The 18,699-nt window shown below is 41.9% G+C and overlaps 1 protein-coding gene across 1 annotated transcript in view; it reads left to right on the top strand.

Annotated features, from left to right (window-relative positions):
* Positions 1-18,699, top strand: part of DOK5 (docking protein 5) — a 244,682-nt gene that overhangs the window by 190,498 nt on the left and 35,485 nt on the right. The window contains exons 3-4 of the mRNA XM_088458026.1: positions 10,799-10,913; positions 16,797-16,916. Coding sequence (XP_088314152.1) covers positions 10,799-10,913; positions 16,797-16,916 — 235 coding nt within the window. The remainder of the gene's footprint in view (positions 1-10,798; positions 10,914-16,796; positions 16,917-18,699) is intronic.

Genomic DNA, 18,699 nt, shown 5'->3' with positions numbered 1-18,699 from the left:
ATGAGCTACTTGATCAAAGGCCATCCCAAAATATGGCGACAATTTTGCACAGAAATATAAGTGCATTATGTAGAACTATTGCTTGTGTTGTATTTTGTGTCATTCTTTCCTATGGGCCAAATATGGAAGTAAGGCTTTAATACATGTTTTTGAACTTTAAAAGAGAAGTTTATTAGAATAAAACTTTATTTTGAATCAACAAGTGTCTTGCCACTCTTTTTTGTGACTTGCAGCATTGAATTGATATTTATGTAGTACAGCAAATCCACTAGACAAAACAAGCTCTCCATGCTACACAGGTGCTTGTCAGCCATGAATACCGAAATGCATTATGGGAGCCCTACCCAGTCCCTGTATAGCAAGCCCCCACCTTTTCATGACCTCATTATTGTGTGCCAGCAAAGCGTCCACTTTAAAATGACAAAACTGGGTCTCAGGTGTAGTGTGAAAGGGGATCTCGACCAAAAACCCGGGATTTTGCAGAGAAGAAAAACCCGGGTAATTCCCGGGTCGTATGTCAGAAAGTGGTATTAGGAACAGCATGACCAGGATCAGCTCTTCCAGAATCCAGGCATTACAATAATGTCACTACAGGTATTACCTCTTTATAGAAATCTACATTATGAAGTATATACACTGATATTCTATGCATATAATACTACACATTTCCTTTTCTACATTTTTATTACATTTTGATAAAATGTGAGTTTGTAACTTTGCAAACTGCAAACAATACATACACACAGTGGCATAATTATTGCATTTACACCAGACCACAACTACCAATCAGTAATGAGATTTTAGGTGTCTATTTCAAGTTAGACAATGGGGATAATTTATAAAGTGCAAACTAGGGGTGTGCACCGGCCACTTTTCGTGTTTTGTGTTTTGGTTTTGGATCTGGATCTTTCTTCGTGTTTTGGATCTGGATTGGTTTTGCCAAAACCACCCTTGCGTGTTTTGGGTTCTGGGTTTTGTGTTTTGGATCTGTATTTTTTTGAAAAAAAGCATAAAAACAGCTAAAATCACAGAATTTGTAGGTTTTTCTGCTCCTATGCTATTATTAACCTCAATAACCTTAATTTCCACTCATTTCCAGTCTATTCTGAATACCTCACACCTCACAATAGTGTTTTTATGTCCAAAAGGTTGCACCGAGGTAGCTGGATGACTATGCTAAGCGACACAAGTGGGCGGCACAAACACGTGACCCATCTAGGCGTGAAACTGCAGTGGCAGACAGGATGGCATTGAAAAACTAGGCCCCAAACTGTACATAATGCAAAGAAAAAAAAGAGGTGCAAGATGGAATTGTCCTTGGGCCCTCCCACCCACCCTTATGTTGTATAAACAGGACATGCACACTTTAACAAACCAATCATTTCAGCGCCAGGGTCTGCCACACAACTGTGGCTGAAATGATTGGTTCGTTTGGGCCCCCACAAAACAAGCTGGCAATTTATCTGTCCCTGCACAAACTGGCTCTACGGAGGCAAGATGTCATCCTCATCCTCCTCATCCACCGATTCCTCACCCTCTTCTGTGTGTACATCCTCATCCTCACAGAGTATTAATTCGTCCCTGCTGGAACCACAGGTCCCTCTGTACGTTCTGGAGGCTGGTCTCCCTGGAAGAGTTGATAATTCATTTTATGAACATCATCTTCTCCACATTTTGTGGAAGCAACCTCCTACGCCTTTCGCTGACAAGGTTCCCGGCTGCACTAAACACTCTTTCGGAGTACACACTGGAGGGGGGGCAACTCAGGTAAAATAGAGCCAGTTTGTACAGGGACCTCCAAATTGCTTCTTTTTCCTGCCAGTACAGGTACGGACTGTCTGACATGCCTACTTGGATGCTGTCACCGATGTAATCCTTTAACAGACAGACGCACGCTTGTCGCTGCTGCTTTGAGGATTCAAGTGCGGCTACAGCCCACACAATTCACAAAGACAGAAAAAAAAAAGAATATTTTTATTGTTTGTGGAGCACACTTTGAGGGTTACACCACCCTTTAACAGACAGACGCACGCTTGTCGCTGCTGCTTTGAGGATGCAAGTGCGGCTACAGCCCACACAATTCACAAAGACAGAAAAAAGAAGAAGAATATTTTAATTGTTTGTGTAGAACACTTTGAGGTGTCACCACCCTTTAACAGACAGACGCACGCTTGTCGCTGCTGCTTTAAGGATGCAGGTGCGGCTACAGCCCACACATTTCACAAAGACCAAAAAAAACAGAACAATATTTTAATTGTTTGTGTAGAACACTTTGAGGTGTCACCACCCTTTAACAGACAGACGCACGCTTGTCGCTGCTGCTTTAAGGATGCAGGTGCGGCTACAGCCCACACAATTCACATAGACAGAAAAAAAAAGAACAATATTTTAATTGTTTGTGTAGCACACTTTGAGGGTGTCACCACCCTTTAACAGACAGACGCACGCTTGTCGCTGCTGCTTTGAGGATGCAAGTGTGGCTACATCGCACACAAGTCACAAACACATTAAAAAATAGTTTTTTATTTTTTGGAACATTTTGAGAGTTACACCACCCTTTAACAGACAGACGCACGCTTGTCGCTGCTGCTTTAAGGATGCAGGTGCGGCTACAGCCCACACATTTCACAAAGACCGAAAAAAAAAGAACAATATTTTAATTGTTTGTGTAGAACACTTTGAGGGTGTCACCACCCTTTAACAGACAGACGCACGCTTGTCGCTGCTGCTTTAAGGATGCAGGTGCGGCTACAGCCCACACAATTCACATAGACAGAAAAAAGAAGAATATTTTTATTGTTTGTGTAGCACACTTTGAGGGTGTCACCACCCTTTAACAGACAGACGCACGCTTGTCGCTGCTGCTTTAAGGATGCAGGTGCGGCTACATCGCACACAAGTCACAAACACATTAAAAAAATAGTTTTTTATTTTTTGGAGCACTTTGAGAGTTACACCACCCTTTAACAGACAGACGCACGCTTGTTGCTGCTGCTTTAAGGATGCAGGTGCGGCTACAGCCCACACATTTCACAAAGACCAAAAAAAAAAGAACAATATTTTAATTGTTTGTGTAGCACACTTTGAGGGTGTCACCACCCTTTAACAGACAGACGCACGCTTGTCGCTGCTGCTTTAAGGATGCAGGTGCGGCTACAGCCCACACAATTCACAAAGACAGAAAAAAAAAGAACAATATTTTAATTGTTTGTGTAGCACACTTTGAGGGTGTCACCACCCTTTAACAGACAGACGCACGCTTGTCGCTGCTGCTTTAAGGATGCAGGTGCGGCTACAGCCCACACAATTCACAAAGACAGAAAAAAAAAGAACAATATTTTAATTGTTTGTGTAGCACACTTTGAGGGTGTCACCACCCTTTAACAGACAGACGCACGCTTGTCGCTGCTGCTTTGAGGATGCAGGTGGAATCTAGACGGGATTTAGAACCGAGGACACACTACCTCCATCAATTGTCTAAATCCCACTGCACTAATGTCGGATACCGGACGCACGTCTAACACCAACATAGCAGTCAAGGCCTCAGTTATACGTTTTGCTTCAGGATGACTGCTGTCGTACTTCATCCTCATCGCTAGGGACTGTTGGAGGGTCAATTGTTTAGTAAAAGTAGTGATGTTCCTACTTCCTCTCTGGGATGATGAACAACTCCCAGCAGCAGCAACAGCACTAGGAGGAAGTGGTTCTTGATCTTTCCCTATTTTATTTTTATCGGAGAAAGTTTGGTCCTCCATTTATGTTATATTGATATATATACGTGCGGCTAAAGCGCACACAAACACAGAAAATATTATTTTATTTTTGCTGGAGAGTAGTGCACTTTGTGGGTTACACCACCCTTTAAGAAATGAGCCAGCCGGCTCTTTACTTATGGGACACAGGCGCACGCTTGGCGCTGCTCCTTTGTTGATGCACGTGCAGCCACAGTGCACACAATTCACAAACACAGAAAATAATTTTTTTTTTGGTTTGGACTGGAGTGTACTTTCGGGGGTTACAGCACCCTTAACGGTCAAGCCAGCCGGCCCTTTACTTATGACACAGGCGCACGCTTGGCACTACTTTGTTGATGCACGTGCGGCTACTGCGCACACAATTCACAAACACAGAAAATAATTTTTTTTTTGGTTTGGACTGGAGTGTACTTTCGGGGGTTACAGCACCCTTAACGGTCAAGCCAGCCGGCCCTTTACTTATGACACAGGCGCACGCTTGGCACTACTTTGTTGATGCACGTGCGGCTACTGCGCACACAATTCACAAACACAGAAAATATATTATTTTTTTAGCACTTGGGGGGAGCACCCCTGATGGACAGAGCACCCCCTGGACAACACTACAGCACCTCTTTAGGACTGGGACACTGCACAGGACTTTGGAGTGGACACAGCCCCTATGGAGAACTGACTGCACAACACAGTCCAGCCAGCCCCTATGGACTTTGAAGTAGTGGACACAGCCCCTATTAACAACAGCAGCACAGCACAACACAGCCAGCCCCTATGGACTTTGAAGTAGTGGACAACAGCAGCACTACACTACACTACACTACACAGCCCTAACTCCCACCCTCCCTCTTCACTGTCCACAGCCGAGTGAGAAAATGGCGCCGACGTGGGTACCTTATATAGGATCCAAAACCCGCGAGACTCGGAAGGCGGGATGATGACGTTTTGCCTCGATTTCAGATCCGAGTCAGGCGGGAAAAGTCGAGCCTGATTCGGATCGGACTCGGATCGGGGGGGCTCGGGGGGGTTCGGATTTCAGAAATCCGAACCCGCTCACCCCTAGTGCAAACTAGTTCAAACTTAGGAGCTCATTCAGACCCACTAACTAGAAGCGTGTACGCTCGCACCCAGTGTATGCAAATTCGGCTAAGTGACGGCAAGGCAGGCAATCGCATGGCAAAGCATAAGCACGCTGACTATGTCCTGGCGTGCGATCGCTCAATGTATGCAGAAGCCCACCAGCCTGTTTTAAGACGCCCACTTGCACGCGTCATCCTCGGGAAGTGTATGCAACCATCGGATATCATCGGAAGCGATCGCAGCGCTTGAGGTTGACTATACCCTGCAGCAATCACTGCAATCACTTCAGTGTGAAATACAACCAGGTGACGTGCACAGTGACGCTGCCTGTTAATTATGCACGCCTCTGTAACAGAGTTGAGACGCTCAGGCACGCCTGCGTTCGCATGTCCACTCCCCTGTTTCTAGCAGCCAGCCCCTGTCACCAGCCACAAACGGCTTCTCCTGTTACTCACTCTGCTGAGCAGTCAATGCGCAGCAAGCAAACTCACTGGTTCGCGTACGCACAGATTGCGAAAATCGGCCAGCTACAAGCGAACGCATCCTAGCGAGCGGGTCTGAATCAGGTCCTTCGCGCAATATTCTCTTTGGTAAATTTCTGTGATAATGTACATAGCACAATCTCAGTGTTTGCCATGGCTAATGAAAGGAGTTGGGTAAAGTAAGGCCGTTCCTTGCAAAGTATGTAGTAGGTGCTCTGGTACAACCAGTTTTACTGACGAGGTAATGTCAAAGGAAATATACATTGGACTTTGGTTTGACGACTACATTTTTGCAAAGTATGCCTGCTGCAAATGGCACTTACTCAAAAACAGCAGCAATGTCTACCATGATGCTGTGTTCTGTCTGTTATTGGCTAATTGTCATCTTATCCTATTTAAAGAAACCTGCCCTAAACTACAGTGCATTATTATTTGAAGACGTAATGTACTTGTGTTGTCTGGCTGCATTCTGGTATGCATTCCTGTTACTAGACCATTGATTCTGCGTTGACCACGTCCCTTGGATTTCTCCCTGTCTACTGCTTGTGTATTGCCTCATGTGAATCTGACCCTGGTCTTGCCCATTGACTATGTCTTCTGGATTTTCCTTGTCTGCTATTCTACTCTGGCATTATCTACTGTGCAATAACCTTTGGCTTTGCTGCACATCTGAATCACCATATCCCTGATACTTGTAACCAGCAATCGCATTCCCGTTCATAATACATCAGTTACTAACAGCTACTGCGTGTAACAGCGCCTGTCCACATTTTACCACCTCTCTGCCCACCTCAATGCAGCGCTAGAATTTGGAAGTGTCTCCCAAGAGGAGAGTAGGTGTGCTTCAGTATATGCACTGTTTGGATTATCAAGGGTGCCAAGTCAAAGTGTTTAGCTCTGCGCAATGAGTGTGGTTTATAAATGACCCCATTAAAAGCTAATGTTTTTATTTAGTTTTCCTGTTTTTTAGTTGCATTAAAAATATATTGTAGGATTGGTTTTTTTTCTCGTATCTCTTAAAAATCATCATGGTTGTCACTCTAACAAACCTTTCTTCAGTGTGATTACAGTATTTTATTCATTTTGCCAAATACATCCAACGCTTTTGGTTCTTCAGAGTCACCATCTACCCCAATGCATGGTATCTGTACTGCAATATGGTCTTAGGTGCATGTGAAAAGCCACTAGAAGCAATGCCTTAGAAATGTTTACTCAAGGGTTTGACCTGTATACCAGTCACACATGCTTGCATGGGCGGATTGGCCATAGACCTCACAGGGAGTTTTCCTGGTGGGTCCTACAGTTTTAGGGCCACTGTAAACAATTTATTTTTCTGATTATTAATTTTTTTTTTAAATATGTGACCCAACCTACCCAATGAGAGTTGGTCCTGGCAAAGTAATGTCTGAAACCAACACGATTTGTTCATGGTGGCTGACCCTTCCCCAGGGACCAGCCACTTATAGCTGTGCTTCAGAGATCACTCCACCCCATCCTGATCCACTACTCACCCTCCCTTGGTTACCCACTATTGGCGTCAGGTGCTGGAAAGTAGGGATGTGAAGTGAGCAGCACAGACAGCACACATATACACTGACTGCCTATCGATCTATTCTGTGGATGCTGGGATTGGCGGCTGCTGCCCCTCCCAGTCGCTGTGGCAGAGGTCACCAGTCACTTCTGCTCCCATGCCTGCAGACTCCCGGAGATCATCTTCACTTTCATCACTGGGCATGAGTTAGCCAGCAGTGGACACCAAGCAATGCCTGCCACTGGATGAATTACAGAGTGTGCATGCACCTGGGGGGCTGCTGTCTGGGGCGCTGCTGGTTGTCTGTGAGGGCTGCAGCATCTTTCATTGCATTGTATTACAGGCCCCTGGAAGTATGCCACTGTACATAGCCAGACAGACTGGAACTATGGTAGGGTATAGGCTGGCGGTTTACATGTTCCCCTCTCTGCCCTTACAGGACCTGGTCAAACTTTGAGGCTCTGGAGCTGGGTGCCCTCTACACCTGGTAATGCAACTCATGTAGTGTCTGCAAACATGTGAACAAGTTGTGACTCTTGTTGTTAGTGTAGCTGGGGACGGCCCCATGGGCACTCACTGCTGAGGGGACACCTATACTGGGGCCAGCCCCTGAACACTCACTGCTGAGGGGGTAACTACACTAGGGTTAGGCCCTGTACACTCACTGCTGAGGGCAAGGGTGGATTGGCCATAGCTTCACCATTAATTCCCAGTGTACTGTTTTGTGTTTTTATTTTGTATATACTGTAAAAAATATTTTTACATTGCCCAGTGGTGTAACTTCCCTATGTGCAGTAATTCAAATTGGCTACATAACACAGTCTGCACTTACTGTGTACTGTGCAAATGTCTCTGCCCCCCAGCTGAAATTCCACCACTTGTCCTGTCCCCTTTGATGAATAAGCTGCCTGTCTGTACATTATGGCAGTCACTGGGATGCTGTATGGTGATGATGGGATATAGTCTTTGCTGTATGGTGGTAGCTGTTTGTGCTGTATTGTCACTAGGATGCTCAATTTAATGGAATTATCTATGTACTTTATGGTGATAACCAAGCTGGTGGTGATGATTGATATGCTCTTTGTACTGTAAGATGTTTACTGGGATCGCAAGCAAGACCTATGGGTGCCCAATAGCAACATTTTCAAAGCCCCCCCACCCTGGGCAAATTTTGATTGCAAATTACCTTATATCTACCTACTTAGCTGACATGCAGGATTATATAAATTGTAATTAGCATATAGTAAGCATTATAAACAAAAAATACATATTTAAAAATATTATATTGTCTATCTAATCCTAAATGTTTCTGAAACAACATGGTATATAAGAAGGCAATGATTCACTAATAAATCAGTTAATGAAAAGAGATGGAGGCAGAGACGACTGGGCCAGAGGCCGCAGATGCCCTGCTCAAAGGCCACCTGGGCCCCATAGCAGCCCCATTCTCTGTACCTACTATCTGAGATTTGCTTCAAATTTGACAGGTGTGTAGGCATTAGGGATGTGCGCTGGAACATTTTTGCCGGATTTGGATTTGGTTCTAATTCGTCGTCCGGCTTTGGATTTGGATTTGCCAAACTGCGGTGACTGGCTTTGGATTTGGATTTTTTTACAAAAATTTACCAAAAAAGCTAAAATCACATAAATTGGTCTTTTTTTCTTCCTAGAGTATTATTAACCTCAATAACATTAATTTCCAGTCAATTTAGACCACCTCACAGCCTATAATATTGTTTTCACCATTATTGGCCAAAGGTTGCAATAGTGTCCCTTACACAATGCCCCCAGCAGTGGTGTCCCTTACACAATGCCCCCAGCAGTGGTGTCCCTTACACAATTCTCCCAGCAGTGGTATCCCTTACACAATGCCCCCAGTAGTGGTGCCCCCTATGCAGTCCCCTCAGTAGTAGGGCCCCCTATGCAGTGCCCCCAGTAGTAGTATGCCCCCCAGTAGTATGCCCCCCCAGTAGTATGCCCCCCATTAGCAGGCCCCCAGTAGTATGCCCCCCCAGTAGTATGCCCCCCCATTAGCAGGCCCCCAGTAGTATGCCTCCAATAGTATGCCCCTCAGTAGTATGCCCCCCATTAGCTGGCCCCTAGTAGTATGCCCCCACAGTAGTATGCCCCCATAAGCAGGCCCCCAGTAGTATGCCCCCCCAGTAGTATGCCCCCAGCAGTATTCCCCCCATTAGCTGGCCCCCAGTAGTATGCCCCCCCAGTAGTATGCCCCCATAAGCAGGCCCCGCCCCCCAGTAGTATGCTAGCATAAGCAGGCCCCCAGTAGTATGCCCCCCCAGTAGTATGCCCCCCATTAGCTGGCCCACAGTAATATGCCCCCCTAAGCAGGCCCCCAGTAGTATGCCCCCCAGTAGTATACCCTCCCAGTAGTAGGCCCCCCATTAGCAGGCCCCCACAGTAGTATGCCCCCCATTAGCAGGCCCCAGTAGTATGCCCCCCCAGTTGCAGGCCCCCTGTAGTATGCCCCCCCTGTAGTAGGCCCCTATATTAGCAGGCCCCCATACACACATAAAAAAAAAACCCAACATACCATTATCCCCGCTTCAGCCGCCGTCCGCTCTGCTGCCACGCGACGAGGAGGGAGCTGGAAGACGGAGCTCATGAGTGAGCTCCAGCCGGCTCCCTCCGTGCAGCAGCCAATGAGAGTCTGTGTGACTCTCATTGGCTGCTGTAACAAATACACAGCTGCCGCTAGCGGCTGTGTGTTTGTTCTGTGTAGGGCTGAAAGTGTGGGAGAGATACAATAGGTAAAGATGTACACTGCCAGTTATTAAGCTATGAATTATACCTTCATATTATCTTGTTACATATATATATATATATATATATATATAATATATATATATATATATATATGTGTGTGTGTGTGTTTGATATTATACACTAGTACTCAGACCACCCTGTCTCGCTTACCCCTTCCCTTATTTACACCATTCCCGGACAGCCGGGTCCTCCTGCTGAGCTAGGATTTCAATTGAATATAAGACTAAAACAACCTCATCCCAACTCTGATCATAGACTAAGGGCCTCATTCAGACCCACTCGCAAGCGGCTGTCCGCTCGCAAGTGGGTCGATGGTGTGCACTGCGCATGCGCACGACGGAGGGAGCTCCGTCGTGCGCATGCGCCAGACGCGACGAGCAAAGGACTTTTCTTCGCTCGTTGTGTCTGATCAAAGGGGGCGTGCTGTCGATGTTGATTGACAGCACGCCCCCTTTGGTGGGCCTGCCGGGGGCGTGCCTCCCAGACGGGGGCGTTCCCAAGGGAATGCCTACCGTCAGAAGCCGGCCCACTGACATCACTAGTGATGTCAGTGGGAGTGATTTTGGCTCTGATAGATAATGGAGGTTGATAATATATATATATATATATGATATATATAAAGAAAGTCAAAGTCCACACTCAAAGCTTAATCCATGTAGAAATTGCAGTGGTGCTCCTCATGAATCCCAAAGGGTAATCCAGAAATATAAAACAGAAAAAAGGGCACTCACCAGGTAGTTGAAAGATAAAATTACATCTATATTGAAAACTCACAGAAAAATCGTCATAGTAGTCGACGTTTCAGTACTCTCAGGAACCGTCATCAGGACAGCAGCATAGATGCAAACATATGTGGTGAATCATTGTCCTGTTTGCATCTATGCTGCTGTCCTGATGCAAGAATGGTGAAAACATGATTGTGGAGAGACCCGGCTATTGTTATTTATATAGAGTTCAGGTTTATTTTTGCAAATAGATGTTATGAAAATGTGTATACAGTACATAGGAAGCCTCAACAGTATATGCAGTAAAACATTACTTAGACATATAATAATATGTACACGTATAATGTGCCTTTAAAGTCACTGGCTGTATAACCTTCTAATCTAATACATTCCTGTACAATGTTAATCAATAACAAGAGATAAAATACCTATTTTTCTTTGGCATAGGTCACAGAACTCAATAATGTGAAAAACATCCTCAGACTTCCCAAGACTACCAAGAAACATGCAGTGGGTGTATTTTTCACTGATGACACTTCTAAAACATTCGCCTGTGAGTCAGGTAAGAGCCCTTGTTGAATAGGACAGGCGGTCGGATCTAATAAATGCTCAGGCAAGCTGCCTGGCTGCTGACGTCGTATCGCTGTTTTCAACAAAGTTCTTTAACATGCAAAATACAGTACGCTTTCAATGTTTCCCTGCCTCACAGGCTGCAGTCTGATTCAATCACGGCCTATTAAAAAGAGTTTGATATGGAACATGAAAGAGAATGTCTGTTCCCCCTTTTACTAATATCTTTCATAATAAAGGAAATTCTATGTGCAGAAAGGGAGCTGCTGGCTGTTGAGATAATTTACAGTGGAGTAAAAAGAATATATTATGCATACTTTTTCTTAACGCTTGGCAGATTTTAACCCATGCAATGGGTAGAGTCTACAAGAGGAGGAAAAGAAAAAAAACAGTACTGTAATTTTTTCCAACGGGACATTATCATCATTATATTTTATTTATATAGTATCAGTTTATTCTTCAGTGCTGTGTAGTAGGTGAACGTTTAATCAGTTATTGTCCCAAACTGTGCTTACAGTCTGAGGGGGAGATGTATCAAACCTGAAAAAGAGAACAGGTGCAGAAGTTGCCCATAGTAATTAATCAGCTTTTAGCTATTCTTTTATTGAATGCAGTTGGTTCATGATAGCTAGTAGCTGATTGTTCCTCTTTTGAAGGTCATGGGGTCCATACATCAGTAATCAGAAAAAACAATTCAATGATTCTGATTTTTTTCCCCCCTAATTTCACAATTCTCCAATCTACCAATCTCACACATACATTACAGATAGTTTTGCGTGATTTGCAGATCATTTTCAGCAAATAACAGATCTGCCAATTTTGAAAGGCTCATAATTTTACTAGTAACAGTCAGCAGATTTGCTGATCAGTACCATACACTAGCAATCTACAGCCCCAATTGGTCGGTGAAATCCAACATATTGGACAACCTAATTTAATGATTACGATCACGTTTTGGTCGAATCGCCAATTGGTGAACCTCATACGTTACAGATATTTTTACAAAATCATCTGCAAAATAGGGAATTGCCCCAATTGATTGATGATGTATGGACCCCTTTAGATACAACTCCCAATTTCCCTGCAAGTACACAAACTCACCAAATAATTCAAGGGTCAATTATCTTGTCAGTATGTTTTTCAACCCCAGGTGGAATCCATCTAACCTAGAGGATCCAATACCAAAACAATGAGAGTAAAGAGACTTCCACATGGATAGCCACTTAGGACCCAGCTCTGTCAGGCAGCAATACTAACCACTGTTACACAGCACTTCCCTTATAGCACCATTGCCATACCACAATCCCACTTCACCCACTTCGATAAAATGCAGAAAAATTTATTTGATTAAATGACCTTGCAGAGATCACGATACCAGATGTTTTGTTCATGTAAAAGTAAGGTTACATATATAGGTGGTTTGACCTCAAAATAATCACATATGTATCACTAGGAGGAACACAAACTCAGACGCAGAGCAGTCACAGCACTGCCTGCCTATGGTTAGTGAACAGCAATGCTTTATGTACTAGGCAGGAGGGTAATGATGCTAGTACTGTTGTTGTTATTATTATTAAGTTATCTTTAGTATGCCTGAGTACCACCATGGGAGAGGTGAATGGAGATTTGCCAGAAATATTAAGAATTGCTACTATGCTAATTACAAGTATTAATAAGTAAACCCCTGGACTCTAGGGCAGTGGTTCTCAAACTCGGTCCTCAGGACCCCACACAACTCATGTTTTCCAGATCACCAAGCAGGTGCACAGGTCCACTCATTACTCACTGATACATTTTAAAAGATCCACAGGTGGAGCAAATTATTTCACTTGTGATTCTGTGGGGAGACCTGGAAAACATGCGCTGTTCGGGGTCCTGAGGACAGAGTTTGAGAACCTGTGCCCTAGGGTACATAGGAAAGGTGTTTCATTTCTGCCATAAAACAGGTTAAACACTGGTACTGTAATACTATTCAAATTCTCTAATTTTGGTGTAGAGCCACCAGATGTATTTCATGCCTTTCTCAAAAGCAGTAATATATGCAATAACATAATAATTTATGGATCAAGGTTGATCCTTTTTGGACATGCCCAGGTAGTAAATGTCTATAGAACTCGTAAGACGTAGTCCTACAAATGACGCATGTAATAAATTATTTACTATACTATTCAAGTGCAGGGGAAATACAGGTCTCAGCAAAATAATAAGTATGTGACACTGTTTTTTCCCAGCCAAACATAAAACATAGTACAGTATATCCCACAGAAATTCATTACTGTTATTGTCTATTACTTAGAAAATAAACATTCTGCAGCACTATACAATATAGGAAGTAAACAAATCACAAGCTGACTATATGAATCATGAAGCGTACTGTATACTGATGTGTCTTTATACATTTAGTGTCCATACGCCATATGGCTCGAAAAGTCCAATGTGACTGGGCCACTGGAGTAGTGCGCTGTCTTTTTCTTTAAATTTCGCAGATGCCGCAAAACACCACTCAAAGTGTACTAGAGACACTGGCTGTAACTTTGAAAGCACAGGAATAAGTTGTAAACATGTGCAAAGTCGCAGAGGAAGCAAAACAGAATTTGGCATGTCTAAAAGCCACGGCCACTGCATCGTAGCACTTCTTACACAGATTCAGACTCAGTTGCACACAGATATACAAATGTTGCACATCAGATTGATCAGTGAAAACTAGTTTTGTCACTTCCAGTTATTTTATTTGTGCAAATAAGATGCAGATTTGGAACAAAAAGATGCTTGGCTCGGCCAAGTCACCCGGGACTGAAGCCACAGTGTTGCTCCCAGTTATTTTATTTATGTGAATAAGACACTCTGCGTGGCTGAGTTAGATGGAACTTTACGCACCGAGAGGGACTATTTGCCACGAAATGTGTATGAGAACACATCTGTAGGTCCCTGTAATAAGCTTAGAATCAAGAGGAGCAGGAAGGTCAAGGCATGTAAAACAAAAGTACGGTACACACTCATTTAAATTTTTTTGATTACTTATAAGGATATAATTAGCAATCATCTAGTTCTCACCAAGTCTTGAAACATGTTCAATCTAATCTCAAGTGAAAACAAACTTTATTTTCCCATAATTTATTTATAAGATGATAAGCCAACTTGAAGTAACAGTGAAAAAGTAATCACACCCTGTGATTCTGTAACTGATACTGTAGATACAAATTAGGCAGCAATACATTTGAAGTAATACTTTTCTGTATGAGTTTATCAGTATGTAGTATTTGGGGTAACACTGCTTCCACTCAATGACCAAACATCCCTAAATCATAACTCCTCCACCACAGTTCTTGACAGTTATCACACGGTACTTATAGTGATGTGTTCTGTTTTGGTTTTTGGCATTGTGCTTAAAGACCAAACAACTCCACTTTGATCTTGTCTGTCCAAAGAACACTTTCCAGAAGTCTAAATGTTTGTTCAGATGCAACTATACAAACGTAAGCTGTTCTATAATATTTTTGTTGGAGAGGATGGTCTTAGTCCTGGCTGTCCTTCTAATAAAACCTTGTTTTTTCATTCCTTGTCTTATAGTAGCGTAATGAACCTCAACATTTACTAGGTAGGCAAAAGCCTGTAGATTGCTGTATGTAATGTTTGGGTTGTTAGCGATATCTTAGATCTTATGTTTTGACCTTTGCTCCTTGGTATTAAAACTAACCTGATAGAAACACCAAATCTTCTGCTTTTACGTAGTAGAGAGTGACAACACTTCCTGATGATCACATAATGAAGTGCATTTATTTAACAGCACCTGGCTCAATTTACTTGATTTTATGACAAGGGAGCAGCCGGGTATACTTTTTTTTACACACGTGGTCTCTAATTTTTATTGAATAAATAATGCTAAATAAAAAATTTTATGAATTATTTATCACATGAGATTAGATTGATTGAGACTTAGCATAGCAACCAATCAGATTCTACTTAGCATTTGTCTAGCACCTTCTAGAAGATAATAACTAGAATCTGATTAGTTGCTATGGGCAACATCTCCAATTCTAAAAACCTGCACTTTAGTAAATATACCCCTTAGGCCCGTATTCAAATAGATGCGAAAATTTGGAAACTTTTCATCTATTCTACTTTTCGCCGCATTCGCCTCTTTGAAACTTGATTTTGCGGCATGTGCGTCCCCGTGATTTACCGTATTCAATTGCGGAACAGGTGAAAATGCAAATAGGCGAGTGCTTAACAGGCGGAAAGTACTGAATTGATTGGGGGAATCAGTCTGTACCCCAAAATAAGACTCCCTGACACTGGTAATCATTACAGATGTGTACTATTAGCCCTAATAAAAGTACTTGTGTCCTTATGTTTGTGTTAAAAGCTTTCTAGAAGCATGTTTGTAAGTGGTGAAGAATGATAAAAAGCAGTATTTTTGTGGAAAATAAATAGTCCAGTCAAATTTGGGGTACTTGAAATGGGTGCTAGCATATTTTTGTGTCTCTAAAGTGCACTGTTCAAAAATGGGAAAATTCCACCTGCTGCAGGCACCTGCAATCCTAAAAACACCTGCCCCATCCATACAGCCCCCCAAGAAACCTATTTTGCTACTTTTTATCCTTGTCCCCCCACTTTTTCATTTTCATCCCAAAAATTACATGTCTTTTTTGGGGTGTTCTAAGGTAAGTTTTTTTATTTTTTGTTGGCTGATTTGTCCTTGTGGGAGGGGGGGTTTCCAAAGGGTTCTGAATCAACTCCCCACATTTGCACCCCAAAATAGAGATTTTGCACTTTTTTCTGCCTGCCATTCATTAGAGAAACTTTTCCGCCTGTTTCAGTGCATTGAGTTTCAGCATAGGCGATGTGGTCCCGGAATAGAATTTGGAGATAAGACACAACAGACTAAAAGCAGGAATATTCGCCGATTTCGCCTTTTCGCGTGTAATTGAATCTGGCCTTTAGTGAGAATCAGATTGCTAATGATGCCTTGATTGTATAACAATGACTTAAAAAGAGTGTACTTTCTTCTTTAAATGAATATAGAGGGTGTACTTTCTTCTTTAAATGAGGGAAGAGTAAGAGATTCCTTTAAGGGAGAAAATTTGACACAACACATCGAAAATGTCTACTCAGAGCTGGAGCAGATAGAGACAGACAAATACATTTTATTTAAAGGAAGAAAATAAAAATAAACTGAAGGAGTAAGATAAATCATGTATAATAAAAATAATTCCAGCCATGCATGCTTTGTAGAGCACATGCAAACAAGCCACATCACAGCTCACACTAGGGCTTAGTACAGTACCTCAACAACAGCTAGAGACCCACAGGCTGCCTAATCTTGTAGAGCAGAACAACCAAATCTGCTAGTCTCACTCCTGAAGCTATTTGTACACTAAATAGAACACTTGCTTTAATGTCTAATTTCTGCCAGTGGAAATTAGTTACACTTGATGCATCTTAACCTTATCTCACTATTTACATGACCTATGAGATAAGCGATTTTCTGGGGTCCATTTTCTAGCTATTAACCTGGTGACTCAGATGTGAAATGTATTGACTGTTTCTAAAGACCGTCAATAATCCACCTTGCTCTATAGAAGGAACTGTTGTTAGGTCTAGCTAGTGGCTAGACCTTTCCACAATATATTTGAAAGCGACCTATTTTTTATACATTGTGCTAGCTATTTTTTATTGACAGAAGCAAAACAAGTTTGACAGTTAGATGTGCAAAATATGCTACTCTTAAGGAACATTCAATGTTACAAATCTAATTTCAATTGTATTAAATTAATAATTACTGAGAACCTAATAGGGATGACATCATTATTAAAGGATGTGGAAACACAGGGACAGCTGTATGCTTACAGTGCTTTTTCGTGCATTTGCACAGAATTGGAGGCAGATGAATGGTGCAAGGTACTACACACAGAATGTCTTGGGACACAGATTAATGACATCAGTTTGGGAGAACCAGATTTGCTAGCTACTGGAGTAGAAAGAGAACAGAATGGTAAGTGTTAATAATATGTTAATGCCTTATACATTACCACATTAATGGTTATTACATTGCTCAATGTTGAAAATCTGCACTGAAACTGTAACAACCAATTATCATGCATGTGTATAATATACAATGAAAGTTAATGCTTGGTTACTGTGGATTTAATGCACATTTTCAACTCTGAGCAATGTTAATAATAACTCTCATGTAGGGAACTGGGACATTTGTGTGCCGTGAAAATTATACATGTTGGGTGTCAACTCTAGTAAAAGGGTCACAAGTACTTCTGTTAAACCAGTAGCATAAGATGTTTTTTGTATGAAAATTAAATATGATCAGTTAAGTGTTTCAGATCAGATCCTGGAAAAATCAGAAAGCATTTTTTTTCCATTACTCATATAGAGTACATTTAATTTACTGTACTGTATGCTCTAAATACTGTTTCATTAACATCACAATGGCACTAAGGAAAACATGACAATCAACAAAGATTACTACTGACGCATCCAGGATATGAACATGTCCGAGCTAGCACTGAACGCTGTTAATGTTTTTTACTAGAAATAAACAAAATAATGTTACATATTTGTCAGATAGCAACAACTACAGTAGTTTATCTACAATGGAAATAAAATCAACACATTATAATAAATAAACCAGCCCCAAATTGTTTTAAGTCTGCATCAGCCCTTCTGCTTTTATGTGCATTTGATTTCTGTTGCTATATGCTTCTACGGTTCATATAGCATTTTAATTGCATTGGGGTAGGTGTACCATGCCTTGGAGAGTGATAAAGTGGAGAGAGGTAAAGTACCAACCAGTCAGCTCCTAATTGTCATTTTTCAAACACAGCCTGTAACATGACTGTTAGGAGCTGATTTGTGGGTACTTTATCTTTCACCGCTCTATCATTCTCCTAGACTTAGTACATCTCCCCCTTTGTGAGGATCAGAATTGTTCAAAAACAATGCTCTACTGCACACATTACACACACATAAGTAATTTTTTTGCAGTTAACTTGCATTAAAACATGTTAACTCCTTCGCTACTGTGGGTTTTCCCACCCTTGTACTAAGGCCAATTTTCTACGTTATCGCTCTTTACATTCCAACATCAATATTACTGATTTTGTTTTTACGTTGCACCCATACAAATTATACTTTGTTTTTTTCAGTAGACTTTGTATCTTCAGAAAATACAATAGTCTTATGTCTTATTCTAATACACCAAAAATTTTAACACATATCGCCAAAATAGTGGGTTTTTTATTAAAATTTCATGAAAGATAACCAAAAACCCATTTTTCTTTCCATCACAAAGAAATACTTTGTGGTTCTTGTACTGTCAGCAATCCACCTTTCCAAAATAGTAAAACGGAGGATTCTATGTGTAGGTTTTGACAAAAAATATGCGCTTGAAATGAAAATGCATTTTTTTTTAATTTTCGCTTGTACTATCACTGTGTACAGGAAGAATATGGTATCCCAACAAGGCCTACTATTTTCTAAACTAGACAAACTATTGCATTAAATGAGGGATAACTTTTTATTTGTTACAAGATGGGGGAGGTATGGGCTTTAGATCCGCACCTTTTCTGGAAAATTAAATTTTTTCGTGTACTGTTTCAGGTATTTTCTAGTGAGAACCACACAATAACTGCTAAGGGGGCACATTGTTTGAAAGAGGAGACGCCCTCTTTCAAGATAGGGTTCCCCAGTATGTGTGCAGGCCAATGGGCGGGAGATAAGACACAATGTGCCCTTCTCCCATCTATGTATAACTAATTTTTTAT

This window comes from Taudactylus pleione, unplaced genomic scaffold (assembly GCF_031769625.1).
Source record: "Taudactylus pleione unplaced genomic scaffold, aTauple2 ptg000803l, whole genome shotgun sequence".
Taxonomy (NCBI): domain Eukaryota; kingdom Metazoa; phylum Chordata; class Amphibia; order Anura; family Myobatrachidae; genus Taudactylus; species Taudactylus pleione.
Note: the sequence above shows the minus strand (reverse complement) of the source record. Positions and strands in the feature narration are given on the sequence as shown.